Source organism: Strigops habroptila, chromosome 19 (assembly GCF_004027225.2).
Source record: "Strigops habroptila isolate Jane chromosome 19, bStrHab1.2.pri, whole genome shotgun sequence".
Taxonomy (NCBI): Eukaryota; Metazoa; Chordata; class Aves; order Psittaciformes; family Psittacidae; genus Strigops; species Strigops habroptila.
In genome coordinates this window covers 77,418-104,400 of record NC_044295.2, presented here as the reverse complement: position 1 = coordinate 104,400, position 26,983 = coordinate 77,418, and the positions used below count along the sequence as shown (strand labels likewise).

General features: G+C 45.7%; 1 protein-coding gene across 1 annotated transcript; it reads left to right on the top strand.

Moving 5' to 3' along the window:
• Positions 1-11,160: 11,160 nt before the first annotated feature.
• WNT9B (Wnt family member 9B) lies at positions 11,161-25,183 on the top strand (the record flags this gene model as incomplete). Its single annotated transcript, XM_030508864.1, has 4 exons — positions 11,161-11,195; positions 17,903-18,159; positions 23,532-23,797; positions 24,697-25,183. Coding segments are annotated over 4 exons (1,035 nt in total), but the record flags the coding sequence as incomplete, so codon positions are not given.
• Positions 25,184-26,983: the final 1,800 nt, after the last annotated feature.

Genomic DNA, 26,983 nt, shown 5'->3' with positions numbered 1-26,983 from the left:
CAAGAGAGATACTACCAGGATGGTTGAGTATGTGTAGAGCCCTGATTGCCAACGTGTATATATATGGTTTACTCATAGGTTAATGTGAGCAAGCATAGATGGCTGAGGGTGGATGAGCATGTGTAGATCAGTGGTTATAGATATATAATGCCTAGCTTCTGGGGAAGCAGCCTCACAGCAAGTCCCAGATATTTCTGGGGAACAGGTCCATATAAAAGGCTCTGTAAGGCAAGTGCATGTTGCCTCTGAAGCTGTGTAGAGAAGGGTAGTTTTACACCTTGTGTGTCTGAGGATAGCCTTGCTCTATGGGAGAGGCTGAGCTGCCTTTCACAGCTGCAGTAAATCTGACTAATTGCACTAGCTGAGCAGATGAAGAAACTGTGCCCCAGGTCTTGGGCTTGTTTGAAGACAGCTCTGTCTACCTTGACATCTGGAGGAATGCATCCTGGGGCCAGGGGAAAGGGATGGAGAGCAAAGGGAGCAGAGTCATTCCTCTCCCTTCCTTCCTTCCCTAGGACTCCAGCCTGGCAATATCCTGGAGGCTGGAGAATACACGGTAAAAATGAAGCCAGCTATTTTCTTGGTGCAGGCTGTGACTTTCCATTATGTTGTAGTTGGAAAACATGGGGCTTACATGAACTGTAAGAAGATAAAATACTGGGGAGGGATGAAGGGGAAGTGGGGGGGGGGGGGGTGAAGCAGGGAGTGGGACAAATATCCCAATGGGAAGCTGGGCTGGAGCTGTTTGGACTGGGCTTTGCTGGGCTGGGGCTGAGCTTTGCTGGTCTAGGGATGGGAAAAGGCGAAGGCAGCTGGCTGGAGGCAGGCAGGAGCTCTGGAGCAGTGCCTGCAGAGCAGCCTGGTGGGGATTCAATCCGGGAAGTTTTAATGACACAACAACAACAACAACAAAAGAGGAAAGGGGGGAAAGGAAGAAAAGGCTCCTGCAGGGCTGGTTGCCACGGAGACCCCAAGGAAGTTTGAACCAGTCCTGCTCTTTTCACAGCCGCCTTTGAGCCAAGGAGGGAATTATGGCTGGCGATAAAAGGAGACATGTGGCCCTTTGCTCACAGGGACCGGCCTCTGCAGTTACGAGTCTTCGGCTCATTTTCTGCCTTATCCCCTCCTGCAATTGTACATTCGGATCTCAGAGGAAAAAAAAAAAAAGGAAAAGAAAAAAAAAATCTAGAACAAGTTGTGCACCCTTTGCCCTGGAGACCCGTCCCTGCAGGGCAGACCACTGCCTCTTTCAGCCCATTATTCCCACCGGGATGCACCGCCCCATTTCCTCTGTAGTTGTGGAATTCTTACGTGTTCAGAGCTGATAAACAGCTCACACTGTCTGTCATCACACCAGCCCCTGCACCGAAACAGCCTCCACGAGGAAGGGGGGCTGAAGATCTTTTCCAATGGAGCTGGAGACGGTTTTCCTCCTCACCACAGCTCCTGGGTTTTTGGGAGGGATCTGGCCGAGCAAATGCCAGAAATTAAAGTGAAAGGGAGAAATTCAGCTCTGTGCTGCCTTACCCTGATTTCTCCAGTGGTGCTTGCATAATACAAGGCCCAAAGCTGTGTTGTAGTGCTCAAGTTATGCCCTGGGTTCTCCTCATTGTGGGGTTAGAGCTGGATACTTGAACTTCCAGTCCATAGTGTAATGTGCTACAAAAAATCCTCCTCAAGCCCATTTGATGTTATATACAAGGGACGAAAAGGCAGAGGTGCCAGCAAAAGCAGTGAGTCTCCTGCAGGCATAGAAGAGCAAAGCATATCTTAGAATCATATAATGGTTTGGATTGGAGGGGACCTTAAAGATCCCATGGGCAGAGATATCTGAGCTTGCAGCTCACACCTCCTTGCCAGCTGGGTTAACAGAGCCCAATTCTCTCTCTTTTTTTCATGCTTTGTCAGGGGTATTCAGGTCTTCTTGGACCTTTGATGATGAGAGTGCCATGGTGAGCTAGGAAAAAGCAGGTATGGCTGGGGACATGGGGTAGTGGCCGAGGCTGGGGTCTGCTCTCCCTCTCAACCCTTAGAATATTGCTCTGGAGCCTGTTTCTTTTCTTCTGCTGAGCTGTGGTGCAGACTTTGATTTGTTTCCATCAGCTTCTTGGGTTTCTTTTTAAACCCAGAACTGTGTTTGAAGGGATCTTACTACTTGGAGAGGCTGTGGGATATCCATCCTTGGAGGTTTTGGAGATTCAGGAAGACAAAACCATAGGAAACCTTATGGCATTAGTCTTGCTTTCTGCAGGAAGTTGGATTAGAGACCTCCAGAGTTTCCTTCCCACCAGTACTTCTAAGAGTTGATGATGATGCTGTATTGCTTTACAAGTTAATTAACTATGTAGTCTTGGTTTTGTGCATGAGAATAGCATAAACCACTTAAATAGTCCAGAACACCTTTGCAGGAGCCATCCAAATCATGGGCTACAAAGCCAAAATCCATGCAGCAGGTAAAGTATGTGGCCAGCCAGCTAAACACTGTGCATGGTGCAAATAGAATTATGTCCCCTTGAAGCTGTCCTGGAAGTATGCACATTCCTGGGATCACAGTAGATCGTTCAGACATGGACCCTTCCTGCTCACCAGAAGCTGAATGATTTCTGGTCGCTCACCCCATTCCCAGTGATGAACCTCTCTGCTCAGGAGGAACCTATGTTTACTGAAGGAATGTTAATGTCATTAAATGAAGAGCAGCTCCAGCAATTGAGAATTGTTTGGACGAGTGTTTGTAAACATGGTTTTGCCTGCCTTTGCCAAATTTTAGTGTTCTGAGTAGCTGTCTTCCATTCCCACTGCTGCTCCCTGAACACAAACCCATGAACCTCGTCCTCCTAACACCCAAATGGGCCTTTATTTCTCAGCTCCTACCATGGTCCTGCTTTGCAGAGCAGCCAATAATTTCTAGGCTCTGTGCTTAGGACTTCTGCAGTGTCTGAGGACCCTCTTGCCTTCTATATTCAGGTAAAAATAAAACGAACTGCACCAGTCAGAGTGTGTGAGCAGCATCTTTCCTGTCTTGCAGCTTGGCAAGTGTGCCACTCTTGGAGGTCTTATTGCTAGGGGAAGCTGGAGTTTTCTGGAGCTAAAAAGTTACTGGAGCTTCACTTTCGATCCCTGTAAATCCACTTCTGTTCTACAACAAGGCAAAAAAGCACCCCACAGTGCTCCTTGTGTAGATAAAGCAATGAAGGCTCCTCAGGCTCTCTTTGGGGACTGCTCTGGCTTAAATTTCTCTATCACAGTGTCACCACAGCCACATATTCCTCTCCTGGGATTACCCCCTCAGTTATCCAGGTATCCTGTTTGTGGGACTAAGTGGTGAATCACAGCTGAGCTGCTGTAGAAATAACCATTTTTTTGGGGGAATAATCTTTGTTTACATCAGTGCCACCTTCATATAGTTCTCCTTTTGTTTTGCTATCCCATTTTTTATGGAAGGTGCATACAGGAATGAGTAGATTTTCTGTGTGGTGCAGCAGGATCACTGTTTCTATGATCATGAGATTGTATGTTTGTGTATCAGAACTGGACTGTCCAGCACATTTGCCCTGCTCATACTTTTGCAACCAGTGGCTGACTCTCAATTACTAGAGTTTCTCTTTATATAGACCATCTTTATTTTAAAGGAAGACTGTTCTAAAATGCAATGCAGGTGGTGCAGTAACTCCTGATGACCCATAGACTGGCTGCACCAGACCTGTGCTCTGTGATCTGGGGCATAAGCATGATAGGATGGGGGTCACTTGCTAGGAGAGCTTGGGAGTGTGGGGGACAGTGCCATCCAGTGGACCTGCCACGGCTGACCATGCTGCAGTAGCAGGTAGTGTGTTCATTCGTGATGTAGTTTGAGGCACTGGCCTGTATATGATGCTTTCCCAGTCCCACTTCAGACAAACCTGGGATGTTCAGCAAAGCCCAGGGAGCAGATTATATCCCTGAAAACATCTTCCACAAGGCCTTGGATACCTGGCAGTGTCCATCACTTGGGTGTCCCAGCTAAGAGAATGCAGAACCATATATCAGGACTAGCCCATTGCACCTTGTCTCCCCCAGCTCTCGGGGATGGAAGTGCCCCAGGTGATGGAGGGGAAGCAAAATCCAAGTGAGCACTTACTCGTGTGGTTAATGCCACTGAGGAGGGATGGGAGCATCCCCTGCAAGCAGACCCCCATGCACTCCCTATGCCTCATCTCAGGAGCATAGGGCAAGAGTGTTTTGGGCAGAAGGCGGCTACAAGAGGAGCCCAGGGTGAGTAAGTAGGGCAGAGAAAAATAGCGAACATCTTTCCCAATTATTTGGAACAAGATTTCTCCTGGAAAAGCCCCTCCAATGGAGGCCTTGCTCCGTGTGTGATGCTTGGGGGCACAGTACCACCTGCTGGCAATGAGGCGGCAGCATAGCGAGGGATGGGACACAGGGAGAAAACCCAGCCCTGGCCATTTGCTCTATTCCAGAATTAGAGCAGGACTCACGTTTGCTGTTCAGTCAGTCCAGTTTTAAATATTTAGTTTGAAAATTTAGCCCTCGAAGCCGAGACATCCTTGCAAGGAGAGATTTCCACCTCAGACAGTCAGAATCACTCATGTTCATGCTGCCAAGTTTTCCCACCTGCAAAGGGAAGGCAATGAAAATCCCAAAGCAGAGCCCAGTTTACCAAATCTGGGTGAAGGTTTCAGATCAGTAGATTTTTATAACTTTTTTATTGGTTTTCTTATTAAGCTGTAGATTAAATAGTGATGTTTTCAACCTCTAACCTCTTCTTCCCTGGGCTATGCATTACCTCAATGCTTCCTACCTTCCCTCCCCACTCAAACTATCTCTGTTCTGTTTTTTCTATTCATCTCAGCACAGTGTTTAGCCTCTAAGTCTCCCAGGCTCTACCCCACTTAAATTTATATGCCTAAGAAATAGCACATGATTGATTTGAGGCTGCCAATAGTTCATTCCTGCTCTCAGAACACTCAGGTCTAGTGGCCACATTTGCTCTTTCTTTCCTCTTAATGACTTTTTTGCTCCTGTGCATTGCTGTTTGTCTTCCTTGGTTATTTCACCGAGCAGTTTCTGGAGTGTGCAGCAAAAGGAAGCTCTGTGCACTTAGCTACTATCCCACACAATTTGGCCAGGAAACTGTGGTTTAAAGCAAACCCAGAGGATTCCAAACACAACTCCTGAAAGCATCTGTTAAGCTACATGGGTTCACATACGATCTAGGACTTGATCCTGTTCTTGGAATGTGGTCCCACTGGTTGGGGATGGGTAAGGAGCAGGATTTGGTTTTCCTAAACCTGACTCATCTATCAGAATGCACCTGACTGATGGGATGTGTGTTGAGGTCTTTGGAAATAACTGTTTTTTCATACCTTGATCAGCTTGTCCCATTGCAGTACCAGGGAGCTGCAGACACACCAGGGTAACTGCGAAAAGGACCAAACTGGAGATTATGGAGTTGAACTCAAGGCACTTTGGGTAAGGTTCATCCAGGGTGTCAGCATCTGAGCTCACCCAAGCTCAGATGCTGACAGTGCAGGGCTCAGTCCAAGCAGGGGTCTAACACCTAGTTCATGCTGTGGCTGAAGGGTTTGGCTACCAGGCCACATGTGGGTCTGAGACAATCTGGAACCAACCTGGTGCCCACAGAGCTCTCCATGGACTGATTCAGCTCACTGATTACACAGAATATGGCAAAAAAGAGCTTGTTTAAAACGGTGGTCAGGTCTGCTGCTGGTTGCAGAGAGGGGAGAAGAAAGGAGGGGAGAGTGATTCTTCTCTAGGCAGCACCAAGCTGTCAGACTGGTTCAGTTTGTCATTTGTTGGCATCCTCAGATTCCCCTGTTAGAGCCCAGCAGCTCTCTCTAGACTGCTTGAATATGAATTATGATCAACAGTTCCTTTCCATCCACCCAAGATACCTCCTTGGAGGCCTCTCTGAGCTGTTGGCCTTTTCCTAGGACCTTAGCAAGACTGACTGCTTCAGCCTGACCAGGGATGGGTGAGCTCCACTCTACAGTCCCGGGTCCTCCAGGGTACAAGGACTACTTTGACCCTGCTCTTGTCTCTTATCTTGAACAACTGTAGAATCATAGAATAGTTTGGGTTGGAAGGGAACTTTAAAGGTTCCCTTTAAATGCAGTTCACTCCCCCTGCAATGAGCAGGGACACCTTCAGCTAGATCAAGTTGCTCAGAACCACATCCAACCAGACCTTGAATGTTTGCAGGGATGAAGCATCTACCACCTCTGTGGACAACCTGTGCCAGTGTTCCACCACCCTCCTTGTAAAAAGTTTCTTCCTTGTATCTAGTCTGAATCTCCCCTCTTTTAGTTTAAAACCATCACCCATTGTCCTCCTGCAACAGGCCCTACTAAAAAACTCATACAGCTGTGCAGGCTGTGCTAGCTCTTCATTTTGACTCTCTCATCATTGGACTTCAGTCTCACCAGCCTTTCTGGGTGCCCCAACACACCATTTTATCTGGACAAGTAACATCAAGATGGCTCACTTCAAACTGGGTCTGAAGAACATCTGATCTGATCCGTCTCCTTTTCTTGGATTGCTGCACAGACATAGAATGTTGGGAGCTTTTACTAGCAAAGAAAGCGGAAATCCAGGATTTCCAGGATTTCAGTTTCTATCAGGTCCAGACTGGGATTTAGGTTGGAAAATCCACCTAGCATGGTGAAGTTGGGTGTGCTCACACTGCAGTTCAAAGCACTCCTCACAAAGCTGCTTTTTGTGGTGAGATGCAGACCCTGGTGAACATGTTCTTCAAGACTGCAAGATGTCCTTCAGGTACTCTAGAGACTCTTGCTGATGCTTCTCACTTTTGTCTCTATCCATCTCACCTGAGGGCCCACAGGGCAGTTGGATTCCTCATCAGTGTCACCCTGCTCCGGCCAAACTTCTCTCCATTGTGCAAGTGGGTAGATGTAGCTACTACCCACCGCTATAGGTGATTGTGGATCCAGCTACTAGACCTTGATCCTATTGTCTCTCCAGACGAGACTATGCTAGGAAGCCCTCACCAGCTATTTGGATCCCATTAGGGAGCAGTAAGCATCTCCAAAGGAGTTTCATCAGGTTTCTTTCTGCCTTTTTTCTTCCCAGTTTTGCATATTTCTGATGCTTTGATATGTCCCCTGCTTTAATTTTTGCCATCTTTGTAATTTGATTTTTCTTTTGATCCATTTCCCACTTTTCCCAATTTTCTGTTTAGATTTTCAAGTTTGGCTCATGCCCAGCAGTGACACTGTGCAAAAAGCAGATTCCTTGGGCAAAGTACAAGAACGGAATGTGCACGTAGAGACTCTTCTCCCGAAAAACTTCCCAGACACCAAGAATTTGCAGCTTAGGGACTTCCCCAGCCCAAGGTAGTGTTGATGGGTTTAGTAGCAGTGAGGTTTTTTCTTCCATAAATCTACTTGGTTTCTCTTTGAATTGCATGCAAATGTTTGGCTTCTGTGACATGGTGTAGCCTGCAGTCCCACAGCTCCTGGTGATGGTATCTTGGCTATGTTGAAGAATGGCATCAAGTGCATTTTGGGTTTGGTTTTGTTACTTTTAAAGCAACCAGCTGGCTTAATTTAATGCCCCAATAATTGTAAGTTCTTTCTCACCTTCTATCAGCCACTTGGTCTGGAAGATCTCTATTGTATCCCCATCAATTGTCTCTTTTCCAAAGTAAAGTATCCCAGCCTACTCAGCAGCACCTTCTACAGATGCCCTTCTCTGTCCTTTGATCAATATTGCTGTAATTCTCCAACCCTTTCCTAGTTCTATTGTACTCCTATCTGAGATGGGAGGAGGACTGACCTGTGTCTGGATCTCAGCTTGAAGTTCCATGAAATCACACTGCTTATAGACAATAGTTGCTGTTTCTTGCCATTCCTGCTGGCATGAGCTAAGGAAGAACATAAGCCATCCAGATAATACACGATCAGTTGAGTGTTAGTAAAACAACAGAGTAATGCTGAGGTCAAGATAGAAGCAGTCAGTGCTCCAGAATACTACCTGTGGTGAGCTGAGGATTTATTTACTCCTTATTTCCCAGCCTAAAGCTGCTGGGAAAACCATCGTTTTCCCAGGATATTGCAACACAATGGGGCATGGGAGGAGAGATCTGTCTCATGCTAGGAGGATGTCTACAATGTGAGTGTCTACATCTGAGCTAATTTACCACTTTCTCTTTATGGACAATGAGTTTCCAATAGACAATAAGCATTTAATTAAGTACAGCCTTCTATAAAATTATCATCTCAGATCTCCTGGATGGTCACAATGGAGAACAGAACATCAGCAATTACTGCAAGAGACCAAGACAGGAAACATATCTGGTATACATGCTATTCTGCTCTCCTTATTGACAAAAAAGGAGAATCAGAGCAGGGAAATGTGATGAAGATAACCAAAGGTGGTGAATGATGGCATTTCTAAAGGAGGGCTACGACTCTTCAGGTAGAAGTTCTGGGGTCTGTCAAAAGGATGAATGCAATTCTTAGGCAGTTGCCAAGCTGCCCACGGTTGTGATTCCTAATCACAGGAAATGATCACTTGCTACTTGAGCAGTCGAGGCACAATCAAGACATGCCATGAACTGGAGATAGGATGTTTGGTGCAGTCCAAATAAGTCTACTGATGCTGCTGTGAGAGAGAAGATCTTTGCTTGTCTTGAATCTCTCAAAATAACTTTCCTCCAAAATCTTACAGTATATGCCTTTTTCTTGTGAATTAAAGAAAGTTGGGTGGCAATTGAAATTCAGTGAAAAGGTCCTTGAAATGCCATAGATAAAAAAAACTATGTAAACTGTAGGTATGAAATAACTACTAATGTAGATACTTACCTGAATGTCTATAGAAGAGTCAATAGAGCAACAAGCAGTTGACCCAAAAAACTATTTGGATTAGCAGAAATAGGGCCATTGTAGCAAATGTCCCTAAAAGTGCTTTCAAACCAGCACAGATCAAATCAGCTCTGAAATAAATAAATGTAACTGGAGCTAGACCTACAATGTAGAGTCCTGAAGCATCCCTACCAGGAACTTGGATAAGGCAACATGCCAGGACAGAAAACAACTGTTCTTCTTTCTCCAGTCTTTTATGGGTTTTACTGGCTTATGAACTCCATGACAAAGCCTAATCCTTGGCCTTGCACTATGCAGTGGAGCAAGTAGAGCTGTTTGTTAAAACAGTGTTCTCACCCACACAGGTAGACCCTCTCAGGTGCCCTTGCTACTCTCCTACTTCCAACTACTTTCCTTTCCTCAGATGTATTAAGCCCTTCTCCTCCAAAGTCCTCAACATATCTGAGCCTCAGCCCTGCCTCTGGCAAAACATTTTCCATTCCTTCTGTCAGCACAAAGCATTACCTGACCCATGTGCTAAGCCACCCATATCCCTGCTTCATAGCTTGCTTCATGCCCACCTCCACCACCAACTTGCCCTGCCCAACATCTCTCCTGATACTTTCCTCTCTGCTTCAGACACCAACTTACTCTTCACTTTATCTTCCTTCCGACCCAGCTCTGCACTGATCAGCTCCTGTTGGTTCATTGCATTTTCCCCCAAGAGCATCTCTACAAAAGCACTCCTCACTCCTTGCAGGAGGCACCGTCCCTCCCCATGCTTGGTTCTCTCACACCTTGTGCCCTAAACAAAAATTATGGGAAAAGGCCCTGCTACAGTGGCTTCCCAATAAGCCAAGAAGAAAGAGAGGTCTGGGGAAAAGATGACACTCATGTTGTCCCCCGTGCTGAAGACTTAATGCCATTGCAGCAGGGTTGTGCAGGCAGGAGGTGCGACAGCTCACCTCTGTCATCCAGGCAGGTTATACTGATGCTCTGCCCTGGGAAAGTGCCATGTGTAGGAAAACAAAAAGAAGCAGCCCAAGCAGACCCTGGAGATCAACACTGGTGTCAGTAACAGAGAACAGGTCTTGGTGTACCCTCCCCATCGTGAGACATTTGAGGATACAGCTGAAGGGATGGGAGCACTTACAGGTTCAGCTGGAGTTCCCTAAGTGTGACTGGGAAATGCTGCATTTCACAACCTTGCACACACCTCTACAGTGTTTGCAAAGCAAACCTTATGAAGGCGGGTGTGAAAGGCAGCGGAGCACCACCAGCTCAGCAAAGCTGCCATTCTCATTTATTGCTTTGCCGGATTGGCTTCATTTGGCTACCTGCCTGTCTGGAGCACTACCAGGCATGGGTCTCCATAGTCCTGTGATTTTATTGGAGTGTTTTCAGAACATGGGGATTGAACCTTCCTAACGTTTATCTCAATGGACACTGGGTTCTGGAAATTTGTTGCTGAGTTTCTCTGTGAAAGTGTGTGTAATTGCACTTGAGAGGATCAGGCTGGGCATTAAACAGTGCCTACCCTGGAGGGTTGTGCATCCGTAGGACAAGTGCCCAGAAAGGTGTGGGCATCTGCATCCTTGGAGGTCTGCAGGACTTGACAAAGACACAACCATGTTTATCTAGGTTTAACAATAATCTGCCTTGGGACAGGAGGTTGGTCTAGAGACTTCCAAAGGGTCCTTTCCACCAACATTTCTAGGAGATGTCTGCTTGTGCAATGCACGTTTGATTGTATGTGTCTGTGGGAGCATGCTCCATGCAGTGGGATCTCCCTGATATGTCCATGAACATTAGACCTATTGGCAGTGAGCCCAGGCAGAAGCAGGAATGGGTTAGGTGAGTGCTGGGTGCCCAGGCATTGCAGGTGCCTCTTCATCTTTTCCTTAACACACCAGTTTAGCTGCACAACCAGGTGCCCGCAGCTGCCAAAGGCAGCAGTAAACCTTGGCAGCAGGATGTTCCCTATATATTATTCCACATGGCACCGTCGAGTATCCCGAAGCTGCTATGGAGACTGCCAGTGCTTGCCCCCCGCGCCCGCAAGAATGGAGGGACCTGATGGGACGCGACCCGGCACAGAGACCCTGAGGGCTCGGGGGGCCAGCGGGTCGTCAGGGAGCCCCGGGGGTGCCCGAAGCTGTGGGACGGGACGGGACGGGAGGAGGGGGCCGCCCCGCCTCCCGCTTAAAGAGCCGCGGCGCCGGGCAGCCGTGCAGCGAGCTGCGGAACGGCACCGCCCGGCACCATGCCCTGCGCCTTCTGCCGCATCCTCATCATCATCCTCCTCCTTCTCATCCTCCTCCTCCTCCCGCTGCCGCCCGCCGCCGCCTACTTCGGGTCAGCACCGCCCGCGGGACTCGGCCCCTGGCACCGCCTCCGCTCAGGGACCCGGGGAGGGTGCGCGGAGTGTCCGTGGGACAGCGCTGCGGGGACCCGGGGAGGGGAGCGCGAAGGGTCGGCGGATGCTGTGCTGGGAGAAGGCGCGGAGGCTCCAAGGGCTGCTGCGCCCTTGCGCGGGTCCCAGTGAGCGGTGTCCGGCGGGGAGTTGTGGGGTTCGAAAGGGGTGGGAGAAAGGGGTGAGGATGGTGGGTGTGAGCACCGCGGAGAAACGGGGCAAGGAAAGATCAACGTGTGGACAGCGGGACGGAGGAACGGGCTGGAAGATGCTCTGAGCCGGGAGCAACCGGGGTCAAAACTTGCTTCCTTGAACTATGCTCAGTTTCTGTTCAGGATGCGAATTAGCCCCGGCTAGTTGCAGGCTTTGATATCTCTCTCCAGGCTGCTTCCCTGGAGGGAAGAAGGTGGAAGGAGGGAGCCCGGGCTCAGCAAAGAGGTCTGGGTGACATGTGGGTGCTGCAGGGCTCAAAGCCAGCCAAGGGACCGAGAGTGCGCTGGGGCACAGGGAGGCAGAACGAATGCTTCAGCCGCGATATGGTGCAAGATAAACCTAGACACGACTGTCCCTGTGTGCGTGTCCTCCCCTCACATTTCAGTTTGCTTGGTTTAAAGGCAAAGATGCGTTTTTAACAGGTTGGGTCAATGCAGAATTTCCCATGAAGATGGGTTTTGGTTTGTTTTCTTAGTAAGCTGCTTCTCGGAGAGGTTTTTCAGACTCTCTTGTGCTAACCAGAGCTGTTAGCGCTCAATTCCCAGTGAGCGTAGAAGAGCCACAAATATCAACACGTTCTCACTGCTGTGAGAAACGGTAACACTCGGGACAGATCTGGAGGGTCTTGGTCCCTCTCTACGGACCCTCCCGTCAGGTGCCAGACACTTCTTCCTACATTTGCTGGCAAGCATCTGCTTGCTTGGCACTGCTTACATAGGGCAATGATTGGTGTTTCATTTCTGCTGCAAACCTTCCTTAAAACAAACGGATTTTAAGTTAGTTAATTGTATTGTTTAGCCTAACTCATATCTAAGCACCTGCTGCGAGGAGAGGACTCTACCTTTCTTGGTCATTCGTGGTGTGTACGTACAGATGCTCTACAAATGAATTTGGTTGCGGTGAGTGTTTGTCTTTCCAGCTACAGGGACATGTGCACATGGTTGTACTTAGTGGAAGTGAATGTCTCTGTGCTCTCCTTTCAGATAACTAACACAAAGTGGTCACTGACTATTGCTCAAGCTGTTAAAGCAACCTGACTGATTCTTCATCTTGTGACAATGATCTGTTTGATATAAGCTGCTTTCTGGGCATGAAATCTGGGTGTGCTGCCTCTTGATGGTGCATAGCTCAGGATCTGAGGCTGTAGCTTCACTTCTTCACGGTATTTTCCTTGAGGAGTTTGTCACAGGGGTGCCCTACATATTCTCACCTCTGCATTTAAAAATGACAAGAGGGAAATCAAAGTCTAAGAACTCACTGGGTGTGTGGTGGTGATTAATAATGTGATCCATGGGTTCTTTCAAATACAAATTGGATCCCATAGGCAGAGAGGAACTTCAGTATCTAGAAGTCCTGGTTTGAATCCCTGATACAGCTTATTTTGGAAGTATCTCGCATCCAAATTACTACTGAGTTAGAGGAGACCTTAGGCCCTGGTGCAGCAGTCCACCTCTAAGTTTTGTGAAATAGGAGAGACTTCTGCACATGAGCCAGATCTTTGCTTTCCAAACACTTAAGGAAACCTCCAAAGATACAATAAAAAGTGCAGGAGGCTTTTGAGTGCCAATCTGCAATGAGAGGACCTGAGCCCCTCCTGTTGTGTACAGTGGCTTTGGCAAAGGTGAAATACTGCTGTCTGAAAGCAGTGAAAAATGCCAAGTTTGATTCCAGCAGGACAAAGGTAAGGCAAGAAGTGCACATGGTAGTCCAGCAGAAATGGTCCAAGGGCCCAGCGAAGATGCAGATCACCTATAAATATACAAAATGAAGTCTTGCCATACTTCACACAGCCTTACACTGGAGAAATAATGGCAGCTGTGGGCAGACATTGGAAGACCACATTCCCAGTACCTGGGGTTGTTGGCTGTCTGGTATCAGTGCGCTGGCTATGCTTGAACAGACCTTGAACTGCCAATGCTGGCTCCATAGAGGGGTACATTACAGCCTACTTTTAGGAGAGGGGGAGAAAATAAGCTCTGCACAAAATGTGGTCCGGCTGTTTTTCAGATGACGTTCAACTTGCCTGGCTCATTAGATGCAGGAATCCAGGAATAACTGTCTCCCTGCTACACAGACAGTGTACACGTCTTGACTTCCTTCGTGCTTATTTTGTTTTCACCTTTGCTTCAATCTCCCCTGTGCTGCAGCTCCTGTAAGGTATTCCCTCCTCATCCTAGCCATGCTTTTGCTTTCAGGATGTACAACTCCTTGGGTGGGAATCTCTCTAGACCTCGCTAAAAGCTCTCAGCCTCCTGTTGCCTTCTTAGGGGCTGTGTTTCACAAAGTGAAAAGTAGTTTAGGATGTGCTGGAGTGCAAAGAGGTCCTCACAGAGTGTAAGAGGATCTCCACGTAGAGTTAGGTCAGGGCAGAATTCAGAAGAGACCCACCTCGGGTAGGAGGTTGTTGGGTAGGCAGGAGCCACAAACTTGATTAAAGTCTTCTCCTGGAGAGACCTCCACGGAGCAGGCTGCAACATGTCTCATTCATGGGCCAGTTTGGCCTGTGCAATGTGGGGAGCCAGATCTGCTGGAGCCTTCCTTTGTAACTCATCCTTGAATACCTGTGGTAGGTACAGAGGCGCCAGGCTTCCTGGAATTTCACATGATGTGCTGTCTGGCTTCACAGCTCCTCTTAATTCAGCCTACCTGTGTCCTCTGGAGCTAGTTCTGCTCCCATCAAAGTCAGTGACACAACTGTTGCTCATTTCATGATGGAAGAATTCTTGGGGCCTTAGAGAGTAAAAACAACACAACTTGCAGGTCTATTGAAGCTTGGGCTTTCATAGTTATGAAAATAGCTTTATATGTCAAACGACATCTTAATGTAAATAAGGGTGCCTTCAAAAACACTGTCCTCACCTTCCCTGTATCCTTCTAGAGATGTTGAGTAAGATTTGGGTTTCGTCCAGTTAGCCCAGTTGCCTACATTCTTATGTTTTCTTTGGTAACTGTTTGTTATTGAAGCGTTTCCCTGATAAACCTACTACAAAGAGGGACTCTGCTGTCCAGTTCTGACTCTGGAAAGATTTCTGAAGATGTTTCTTCTTTTCCTGTTGAGCTGATAAATCAAATGCTTATATTACTTTCAGGCGGCGTAATCCTTCCTCAAAGTACAGTGTATCAGGAGGGTTTGTTACAGCATCTTCCTTTGCATTCTCATTCTCAGACACACAGAATACTGGGATATTTAAAGAGTGTATTAGCAGAAAGAGAGCAGAAATGGAGAAGCAAGGCAGCTTTCACATGAGACTTGAAAAGATGGAGTCTGTAATGATTGTCACAGCAGAGGCGATGTGTGGCTACAGATGCATTGAATAGGTAAAGGCTTTTCACAGATGCTTTTTGCTTATCTTCAGTTCCCAGGAAGGAAGGATATAAACCAAATACGTGCAGCCTGTGTGAGCCCGAAGCACATAAGGAGGAAGAACCCAGTGCAGTTAGAGTGACCCAAGTCAACTGGTGCACAGGCACTGACTGCAATGGTTCCCAGCTAAATCTTCATACCATACCTCTCATCCCAAACCAGCCATTTCTTCCGGTATAAGAATTTTATATGCTGTTCTCTGTGGAGTTTCAGGAGAATTTTTTTTTTTAAAGTGAGTCTATATCTGAACACATCATCTGTTGCTGTTCCCAAAAAGGGTTTGCAGCAAGCAGAAAAGCTCATTTCAAAGGATTCCAACTCATAACCTCTCACAAACCTCACCTGAGTTTTGAATTCAAGCTATTTTTCTTTATGAGGAGCAGAAAGCTTGACAGAAAACTTGGAGGGTAACAGGTATAGAGAGGGTCTGAAATGACAACTTTGATGGAGAAAAGTAAAAAACCTTTGAGATCAATAGTTTATCCCAAGATGCTTCTTTGGGATTTTTGCCACCTTCGCTGTAGACAGTGGGTGGTACAAAGCATGGAAGATCATTCTGTTCAGTCAAGACACTACAGCACTGCTGCTGGCCATCCATTTGTCCAGGGATGAATATTGCGGATGAAATAGTGTTGCTTCTGAAAGGATTAAAACTCTATTCCACTGAGTTGCCAGGGAGAAAGGAGAGCTGAGGACCTATTGTGCACTGCAGTGGCCTTGATTTGATCTGTCATTGTCCCATATTCTCTTTCACCTTTCCTGAATGCTTGTTGCAGTTATCTGTGGGGTGTAGATATTTCCGTGGAACATGAAAGGCCCGTGAAACCAGATATGGAGTTCTGTTGTGGCTCCCTTTGATTTTTCTCCTTACTTGGGAGAGGTAGAAAAGGCATATTTTTAGGGATTTTTAAGACCTTTCAGATCCAGAGGACACTGGGCACTGCACAGGAACAGGCTCTCATTAAAAGTCTCTTAAGCAGCCGGAATGTGGCTGGAAGGAGATTAAAGGAAATAGATGAATTTAGCAAAGTGCTTAGACAGAAAAGGAGAGAGAAATAAAAGTTGGAGATCTGTATTGTTCTTTCAGATTGCTAGCAGGTGTGCATTAATTCAAAGAGTTTTTTTTTTTTTTGCCATATGATCTGTAGATAATAAACTCTAAATCATCTAAAAACGACGTGCAGTTTGCCTAACTGCAAATATCTGCATATTTTATATTTAATCTTGTAAGAATATTCTCATACTGTGATCTTGATCTGATCCTATGGTAGTTTTACCCTAATGAAACACGGTTACAGTCAGAGCTTGCAAGGATCTGCTCTTATGAGTAATCTTAGTTGTGTCCGTTGTGACTTTGAGAGTGGCTTCTGCTCCCAGCTTTGCCACTGGTCAACTGCATGACCTTGGGCAACTCCTTTTATTTCTCTGCGTACTGACCTAAGTTGAAAGTTATGTGAGACGCTAGTTTTGAGACTTGTGTCTGTGCACTGATCTTACGGAATGAATCCTGATCTCTGTAGGAACTTGTTCCTAATTATGGATGTGTGAGTGCCTCTGGAGGTTGTAGGCTACTATGAGAATGAATGCAGAAGTGTTGTGGGGTTAGGCCAGCTGAATTGTGCTATAATCCCCATGCCTGGGTAGACTGGATTGACTACAGAGAGATCTAGACATCTAACTCAGAGACAGATGTCTATAAAGTATGTGGAGGACTAAAATTGCAGCTGCAGTGCTTGCACTGTGAAAGAGCCATGCTTTTACAAGGAACCCAATAATGGTGCAGAGGTGGAGAATCTCACTTCCTACACTGCTGTGGGGAACTGCTTCTTTTGCATTGTACCAGCTTACTACCTAGTGTCCATCTCCATCTGGCTTGGTTTACTCAAACACTGAACTGTGCAGGAAAGGTGATGGGGAGTCGCTGCACTGCTGGTGGGGGTGCCACAGCCGGATAGTCTTTGTAGATGTGCTTCAGAGATTGCTCCTGCTTGCATCCCTCCCTATCTAGCCTTCCTGGTCTGACTCCCACACTCACTTTGCGGAGCAGCATAGCCCGGTTTGCCTGACTGGGAGAGAGGAACAAGAAGGAACTGGCTCATCTGTTTGTCCATGTTGAAGTGCTTGTGGACTTGCAAAGAAAACAACAGTGCTTGGAGGAGGGAAGGTGTAGTTTGAAAATGTTAATGTTGGGGCTGAGATGTGTCCAAAAGTAAAGGTTCTAGGATGTTTCCATTACTCTATCTGGTTTTGGTATTTTCCTGGTGGGGGTTGAGGCACTCTCCAATTCTCACCTGTTTGGTAATAAGGAGAGGCACTCCTGATCAGTGTTGTGCAAATGCAGGACTGTTCCCAGGTTGTTTGCATCAGAGTAAATTAATTTCTCTGTGATTTCAAGCATCTCAAAGATGTTAAGAGAGATAAATTTTGCAAGAAAAATATTCTCTTGCCATGAAGAGTGAAACCATTTGTCTCAAATTTGTGACATTTTTCAGCTGAATTACATATAAACACATATAAGTGCATTGCTGTGGCATTTGGAAACACACTTTTAGTTGAGCTTTCCTGTATTTTTTTAGCACAGAAATGTTTTCCAGCAAAAGTTGTGTTTGCCCTAGAAAGGTGGTCATTGATAATGTCTCCCTGTTGGTCTTCTGTAGCTATGTCTAGTAGCATGGTACCAGTGCCCACCAAACCCTGGAAGGATGTGGTTAATGCTTTCAGAATTTAGCATCACTGAATAAACCAAATCTCTGTATGAGATGGTGAATGTTCTGTGAAGAGAACAAAACTGCAGGGTGTAAACATGTCCTTTTCATGGAGTCAAGAAAGCTTCCCTCCCGAGGTTGCTGGTGACAACACAAGTGCATTTTTTCTTTCTCCCCACAGTGTTAATCTTTGGCTTGGTGTGTGGTGGAGATGGGATACTAGATCTAATCAATCTGTATTGATTAGTCTTCTGAGCCAGTAATGAACCCTGAACAGCAGCTTTCTGAGTATCCTTCCCTCTGATCACCTTTTCTCTTCCAGGATTGCCATCTTCCATCACTCACTGCCTTTTCTGCTTCCTTTCAGCTTGACCGGAAAAGAAGCTCTGACCCACTTCCCATCCCTGGGACCCTCCACAAACTCTGCCCAGGGGAAGGTCCACATGAAGCAGTGCGACTTGCTGAAGTTGTCCCGCAAGCAGAAGAGGCTGTGCCGGAGGGAGCCTGGCTTGGCAGAGACCTTGCGGGATGCCATCCGGCTCGGAGTCATGGAGTGCCAGTACCAGTTCCGCAGCGAGCGCTGGAACTGCAGCCTGGAGGGACGGACCAGCCTGCTGAAGCGAGGTACAAGGTAGTCTTTTGTTTGCAGTATAAAATCCCACTTGCTGCTGTAGCCCTTGGAATATACATATTGTTCAGCCTGGAAAAAAGAGGGCCACAGGGAGACCTTAGAGCAGCTCCCAGTGCCTAAAGGGGCTACAAGAAACCTGGAGAGGGGCTTTGCACAAGGGCCTGTAGGGACAGGACAAGGGCGATGGCTTTAACCTGCTGGAGGAGAGATCGAGAAGAGCTCTTAGGCAGAAGTTCTTCCCTGTGAGGGTGCTGAGGTGCTGGCACAGGGTGCCCAGAGAAGCTGTGGCTGCCCCATCCCTGGCAATGTTCAAGGCCAGGTTGGACACAGGGGCTTGGAGCAACCTGGTCTAGTGGAAGGTGTCCCTGCCCGTGGCAGGGGATTGGAACTGGATGAGCTTTAAGGTGCCTTCAACCCAAACCAGGCTGGGACCATATGATCTCAAATTAAGCAAAGTGGGGCAGGAACCAGGAAGTGCGGATCATCTGTTTTACCTAGGAATGGCAGCTGTACAGTTGGGCCCTTTGGTAACAAAATATATCTTATCCTCATCTTTTCTGCACAGTTTATCACAGATTCAAAAGTAGAATGAAATTCACAGCCTTAGCTTGTGGATTTTGGTCCAAGATCAGAGTTTCCTAGACTGACCATCTTCCTTGGTTTGCAAATGGGGATGAAACTGTGAAAAAATAAGGGTTCGTGCTTTATGTCAAGGGTCATTTTAAGAGAAGACTTCTTTTAGCTCTTAGGATATCACTGTATGTAAATCTCTGCTGTTCTCAGATACAGAATTTAATCCTAATTTTCTGTTTGAAAAAGCTATTTATTATCATTAAGGCATTTCAGTGCATGTTGAAAAATATCTCCTAAGACTCTTTCACATTTATGGTGTTTCTGGTGTTTCTGCAGAAGTTCAGCCAGAATGGACAGAAAATCCACTGGCTTCTCTTTCATCAAATGCTTTAGAGGAAGAAAATGTCCTATAAATTCTCTATTTGAGGTAGGAGGGAGCATAATAAATCCTTCAAATTGTAAGAACTTGAGAAAAATGGAATGAAGACAGACCCTGAAACAATTTCTTCATGAAAGCTCCCAGGACATGCATATACACTTTGCTAAACCTGCCTACATCCAAACAACACGTGGCTGCCTGTTGCCATTTCTGCTCTTCATTAATGTTTAGTAGCATTTACTGTTTCAGTCTTCAGTATTATTGAGTTTCAGACCTTTGATAATGTTTAGTAACTTAGTTTTTTCAAAAAGGAGCCTGAATAAGCCAATATTAACTTTGATGAAATGAAAATATTAACTTTAATTACCATTGGGATTGTGACTTTTTACCATTTCCGTTTAAAATTATCAGATTTTATTAAATACTAAGTTTATATTTTAGTAACCAGCAGATACAACATCAAATTTACTTCATTGCAAGGCTCTATTGTGGTTTTTTTAGCACACTGTAGAAGCAGCAGTTTGTGATCATTTTGAGTGTCTTTCTGACATCTGTACCTTCATCAACCTCAAAGAACTTGAAAATGACAATTGAATAATCCTCATCTTCAAATAGCTGGAAAACATTTCATTATCTCCTAGTGGCATGCCTTAACATTTCCATGGACTCCTGACTGACAAAATAAAATATCACCTGTAATTTAAAACCTGTTTTGGCAGATGAGGATAAGTGTTTGAAAACTTTTATTACACAATCTTAAGGATCAAATGATGATTTAATACAGAAAAGTATGCTGCGTGCATCTCCTATAGGAAAGGGCAGTTGGCTGGGAGCAACTATTAGCTCTCATTTTCCTTTACCTTTCAAACAGGCTGGCTTCACAAAGAACATGAACACTTTCAGCTGGCACTTTTGATCTGTTCCTCACGTATTCCTACTGCCGTTTTGCTGCTGCCTTGGAAATTGTTGGTCAGACAATGGACTATGCTCCTTTCACCCAAATAGTGATGAAGAGTTTTAGAAATGATTAAATCATTTGATTTTGCCATGGTGTTGGAGAAACCGTGAGGAAAACCACACACTTTTTAAGTGTGTTTGGTGGTTTTATAAGTGCAAGAGGGGAAAAAAGGTCATGCCTCAGCGAGATGGTTCATTTTTGTAGTAGGTGAAAAACCACACTTAACTTGCAGTCACAACTGAAAACCTGTGATATCTGATTCAGATCACAAATGTTTTTCCTGCTTCTAGAGATGCCATCATCTTTTTTCTTCTATTTAAATACTTTTAGTAAGTAAAGGGAAAAAAAAAAAAAAAAAGCCAAGGCTTTCTGGATTTTGAAATGCCAGATTTATTTTCACAGTCTGCACCATTTCTTGTTTTATATTAACACTCCTCTGGATACAATTGGAAACTCCTTTTGCATAACCTACAATCCTTCTGTGACTGAAGGATGTTACTCTTCACTGGTCCATGCAAAATCCTCCTCTGTTCCTTATCCGTTTCTTTAAAAATCCATGGAAATAGATTTGAACATATTCTGGAGAGAGATTTCAAGCCATCTTGTTGCACAGTGGCAGTTGGCGTCTTTATAAAAAGCAATGACAAATTTTTGGTTTCCAAGGTGTGCCATAAAGGCAGTCAATTGCTGCTAGAGTCAGGTAAGAAGTATTTAATCTCAAACAACATGGATATTTGGGGAAATAAATACCTATAGCAAAGACAGCTCAAATCCGGCCACTCAGAAAAAATCCTTCCATTAATCCATTTCTTTACTTCATGTTGGTTAGGTTTTTTGACCTTCAAGCAGTGATTTTTTTGATGTGACAAAGAATCCAGGAGTGGTACAACACCGGGCCACTGACAGAGAGATACAGAATTTCCATCTCTCATTCTTGGAGATTTTGAGAACTCAGTTGGACAAAGCCCTGAGCAACTTTATTTGGCATTGGAGTTAGCCCTGCTTTGAGCAGGAGATTGTATTAAAGACCTTAAAAAGGCCTCTGGGCTCCTCTTTTTTGGTTGATTTGGTTTGGATTTTTGTTCCTGTTTGTCTTCTTTTTTTCTTCCTCAGAGATGTCTCTTCCACTTGGCCTGAAATACTCCCACAATCTTTAGTGTAGCATTGTAAAATCTTTGACCTTGAGCATCTTTCCTTTGGCAGAATCACCATATGGCTAAACTCCTTCTATTCTAGTTTTCCTTGTGGTCTAGATCACACCACACCACAGAGCAGTGTCTTGCCGTTGCAGGAAGCATCTTTCTGTATTTATAGTCTGCTGAGCTAAGAAATATTTCCAGAGAACTCAGGGGAAGACTTGGACTTGTGCAAGGTCCTACCAGAGGGAGCTGGTTTTCTTCAACATCTTGAAATTCAACTCTGATGGATGTTTGCAATCGAAGTGCCCAAGAAAGTCATCTGCATTTAGATGTTCTCCCCTTGCACTGTGTGTTTAAGATTTCATTTAGTCACTATCAACACAGTCAATGGGGTCAGGAGAGTGACTCATCCCTAAAACAGACCCTGACAGCCCGGGAATCCGCTCCAGGCTCCACTGGTTGTGGTGACAAGAGCTCCATTGACATAGTGGGAGGATAGATACCCAGGACTCATGGAGAAACCTCTATTTAGATCCTCTCAAACCATGCTTGTTGGAGCTGATTGCTGCTCATTCATGCTATGTATCACTGAAAATCTAGCTTCAATAGTTGCTCTGTTGCTCACTGTTCTCCCACAAGGACCATTCAGTGTTTCCTTTACTCATGTGATTTGTGAATTAAACAATTATATGGTGATCAATCCCTTACGACAAAGTAGAAGGAATCATCTTTGACTTTTCAGACAAGCATTTGGCAGCCTGGTGACATTGCCCTTTTGCCATAAAAGGTTTGGTGGGAGGAGAAGAAGGAGACGATTTGGAAGTATGCTTGTTATCTTCAGTTACTGCTGTCTGCAGTGGCCCGACCACAAGCAATGGTCTCCGATTTCAAGTGGGTTGAAACCTGACCAGTAATTACATGGAGTGCCACAGAAGAAACCAAACCATCACTGGTCAGAAATAGCAGAAGCAGTGTGGTATTCCACAAAGTCAGATTTAGCAGGGTACGTGGAGCTGACTGGTACTGCTAGCTTTATATGGTATGGGAAATTGTTTCCAAAATGTTCTCCTCTCTTTTGGTATGTTTTAGTGTCATTTTTTTGTTATTCCTCCAGTACCCTGAGAGATTTTATAGAGAATTATCAACCAGAGTGCTCAGTTGCAAGTTGCTTGTCCCAGTGATAGAGCAACTAAAATGGTGAGGTAGGAAACAGTTTGATTGATCTCCTTGATCGCCACATTTTCTTGTCTCTCTCATCCACAACCATACTGTTGCTAGATCTTTCCTCTAAAATTCTGTAATTCCAAAGAGCTCCTGTGAAGTCTATCTTGAAGTTGCTAATGCAGCCTCTCTATTACGTTCATGATTAGTCAATTTTTCATTCTTCTTACTGATAGCTATCAGAACTCTTTGTACCGTTCTCTGCTCAGATTTATGGTGACCTCACTCAGATCTCAGCAGTCAGTGGTCTCATCTATTATTACAGCTGGATGGGAATTCTTTGAGGGAACAGAATGATGGAAAGATTTGAGGTTGGGCTGGATGAATTCTAGAGGTGCCTTCCAATCTCTGCTCAAAGGGCTAACTGCAAGACTAGATCAGGTCTCTGTGGTTCTCTCTTTATCTTCCATTTTTGGGAGGAAACAGATTTGTTTCTTTCTGACGTGGAAGGCGATTTGGAATTTTCCAGTGTGGAATGTTCTTTTGCTTCAATGTGCTTCCCTCCATGCAACATACATGCAGAAGAGTTGTCCTTCTTGCCCAAGACGTCCTTCAACATGGAACCTTTCCGGTCAAACTACAAGTGATTTTTCCATATGAAATGCTACCATGCTAACACAGTCCCAATTAAAAATACTTTAAATAACAGGTCAGATTTTTAAAATATTTTTTCGGTCTCTACTAAATATTTCCTGATTTTATGCCCCAACATGGTTTCAATGACTGTCTCTCTTCACACCTATCAGCTCTGTGGTGAGCATGAGGACAAATGGAGTTTCATGACTGTTGCTTTTTGCAACATTCTCCCAGGACTACGTGACTGTTGCCACCCATCCCTTGATGCATGAGTGGTCTCCTGTCTTCATATTGAATCAGTCACAGCCACCAGGTGAGGCTGGGGTCTTACTACACCAAACATGATATTCAGTTTCTCTGCTAGGAATGGTGTGCAGGTAATGAAAGAGTTTTGTCTCTTTGTATTTCTAGGTATTGTGCTTGATTTTAGTTCAGGGACTAAGGACAGCTGATGGGGTGGATGAACACCTTATTTTGCCTTTTCTGCTCCTACCCTCTCCTAATCCTTCTCCTGTGCAGGTTTTAAGGAGACTGCCTTCCTCTACGCTGTATCCTCTGCTGCTCTCACCCACTCCTTGGCCAGAGCGTGCAGCGCTGGGCGCATGGAGCGCTGCACCTGCGATGACTCCCCAGACCTGGAGAACCGCAAGGCCTGGCAATGGGGAGTCTGTGGAGACAACCTCAAATACAGCACCAAGTTCCTAAAAAAGTTCTTGGGTCAGAAGAGAATTGGCAAAGACCTGCGGGCCAAGGTGGACATCCACAACACCAATGTTGGCATCAAGGTGAGGAGCTGCACTAGCAGGGCTAGAATGAAGTTAGGACTCAGTGCAAGTCTTCTAAGCCATCCTCAGCCAAGGCTGAGAGGACTATTCACTGCCCCTACTCACAAACCAGACCTGCCTACCTGTGTGTCATGGACCTTACAGCATTGACAGCTCCCTGGAAAGATTCCTGAACTCTGGGGTGAGGAGTTGCATGTTGAGTGATAGAGCAGCTTCCTGTATCCTCTAGTGGCATCAGGGGCTGAGTGACAGCAATGTGCAGCATGGTAACAGCTGTAAAACTCAATGGCTGAATTAATCCACAGACACAGGGAGTTTTGAGAACAGCTAAAGCTTCAGAGATGGTGGGACCCATGAAGCTGACACTCTTGAGATCAGTTCTGAGTCAGCTGATCATTTGCTATGGAGCTAGTCATGTCACTTGTTTGGGTCAGGGAGACCATTTGGTCAGGAGACCATCAGTTCAAGAATTTTTGCCTGTAACTTACAGGCTACTGACTTACTGTTTTCCATTTACCGAGTCCAGCTACTTATTCAATTAGACCACTGTCTTCATTTGAATACACCTCAAGGAATCCACCGTGCTGGAGATATTTAGTTTTATGGTTGATTACTCCTGCTATTCCAAATAGGCTTAGTAAGAATTTATTCAGTATTCAGCTACTTGTCTTCATTCAGGCTCTCTACTCTCTGGCTTATCAGTCAACTCTGTAGCCATTCCTCTGGCTTGTTTCATTTTTTTAGTTTTTCCTCCATAAAATAAGAATACCAATAAATACTGAATAATACCAATAAAACTGAAGTACTTCCAGTCTGTCTGCAGTCTAAGGTGTTGCCTCTACCCAGAACTAGGCTCATGGTCCTGGCAGATAATGACTACCCCTTCTGTTCCTCATCAGGCTGTGAAAAATGGTCTCAAAACCACATGCAAGTGCCATGGTGTCTCTGGCTCATGTGCTGTCCGGACTTGCTGGAAGCAGCTTTCGCCTTTCCATGAGATTGGACGACTGCTGAAGCTGCGCTATGATGATGCCGTCAAGGTCTTCAGCACCACCAATGATGCTGTAGGACACTCGGAGCTGGCTGGCCCACAGAGACACAGCCATTCACCCAAGCACTCTGCTTCACCCCGCTCTACTGACCTGGTGTATGTGGAAGATTCCCCTAGTTTCTGTCGTCCCAGCAAATACTCCCTGGGAACTGCTGGGAGGACCTGCTCTCGGGAAGGCAACTGTGACAGCATGTGCTGTGGACGAGGCTATAACACCCAGAGCCGGCTGGTTACCTTCTCTTGCCACTGCCAAGTGCAGTGGTGTTGCTATGTTGAATGCCAACAATGCATGCAGGAAGAGGTTGTCTACAGCTGCAAGCAGTAAAGACAGTGCTAGAGGGTCAAGACAAGTCCTAGAGTACAAGCAAGCAGTAGGGAGGGAGAGATGTGATTCTCTGCTGTGGGGTGAGGGCAAAGACAAACATCAAAAATGTCCAGTGCTCCTATTATCTCAATGTTGAGATCCTCCAGTCCAGGAAGGACTCCTATATGAGGGGTGAAAACTAGAGGTTTTGTCAGGTATCAAATCAGGAAGGAGGGTCAGAGAGTGGGGGTAACATGGGGACAGCAGAAACACTGGAGCAGTCAAAAATGTCTCTCAAGCTAAAACCTATACTCTCGTCTGCAGGAACATCCCCTCCTCCATCTCTCACTTGCACTTATGTAAATGCATGGGGGTGGCAAAATTGAAATTCTGAGGGCTTGAACTAAGGGATCAGGGAAGGAACTAACCAGAGACTGGATCCTGATGTAGCAGAGACAGCCGTGTTCCTGCACCAAGGCAAAATGACTCTGGCAGCAGGGGATTTTCAGTGCTGTTCTCTGGGTGCTGGTTGAATCCTTTCTGCTTTGAACTCAAAGACATATTGTTGAGTAATCTCATCCCAATGCAAGAATTATGCCTCAGAAATACCAGTTTACAAACAAATGGAGCTCATGTCCATCATCTCCCAGGTCTACAGTTTGGATGTGAGAGTCCAAGTGCATGTTAACCATGTTTTAATCTTGCTGTACACAGGAGACCTGGAATTGCCTCTGTTACAGTGTATGTATTGCAGGAACTCAGCCGAGGTCTGGGAAGTTACCCCTCTCCAGTATGCTGCCTTGCAGGGAGTTATTTTATGGTGGTGGATGCAGGGTGATGGTGCCAATTATGCATCTTTCCCTCCCCTCCCCGCCAATCAAACTATCAATCACCTTTTTGCCTCATGTGTACCACTCTGCCCTGGTGCCCAAGGTGCATCCCATCCCACAGTTCTGCGCTGTACTAATGACAGGAAACACTTCTGAAAGGGACTGAGGAACCACAGGAACTGGGACATCTTCAAAGTTGCAAGTCATAAGTGACAATCTCTGCACAGGGGAGTTAGATACATCTAGATAATGCAGGCATCTGGCAGGAGAGAACATGACCTGGAGGAAAAGAGCACAGTCCATTACAGGATTGTGATGCCCTGACTTTGAGTTGTATTTTTCTAGTTCACTTGAAGCTGAACACAACATAAGCAACCTGTTTTGTTTCTCTGGCTGTGTTTTAGAGAGCAGTTTTGGGAATGGCATTCCCTGCCCTGGCCACCAAACAGATATATGTAGCACAACCTGTCCGGGTGTTGAGCTCTGTTACAGTGCTTGGCAATGTATTTGCCTGCTCCAGGGCTTGTCCTGGTTATTCCTACAGCAGCAGTTTTTACTGTGAGCAGCTCTGGAGTGTCTCTGAGATAAGCAAGCTGCTGTATTTACTCAGTGTTGGTGACGGCTATAAACCAGCAAGCAGGATGCCTGTGTGGAGATGGGCTGGTGCTGAAAAGATCCTTAAACTCACACCAAAATTCATCGGCAATGTAATGGATAAGGATGCTGGTTTGGGTTGTCTAGATGGACTCATCCATAGGCTGAATTTTCAAAGTGATCAAGTTCTCCTAATGAGAGGTCAGATCTCACCTATATTCTCCAGCTCTTGAGTGTGGATCTGCTGAAGTCAGACACCTCATCCATTCACTTACCTGTGCTTTGGACAATTATGTTGCAGTGAGGAGTGTGCACTTACACTCTCTTTATCTTTACCTTGTTGCCCTTTTGGCATTTTTTTTCAACTATTTTCGATTTCTCCTTCATAAAAGGATGGAGGAGAACTG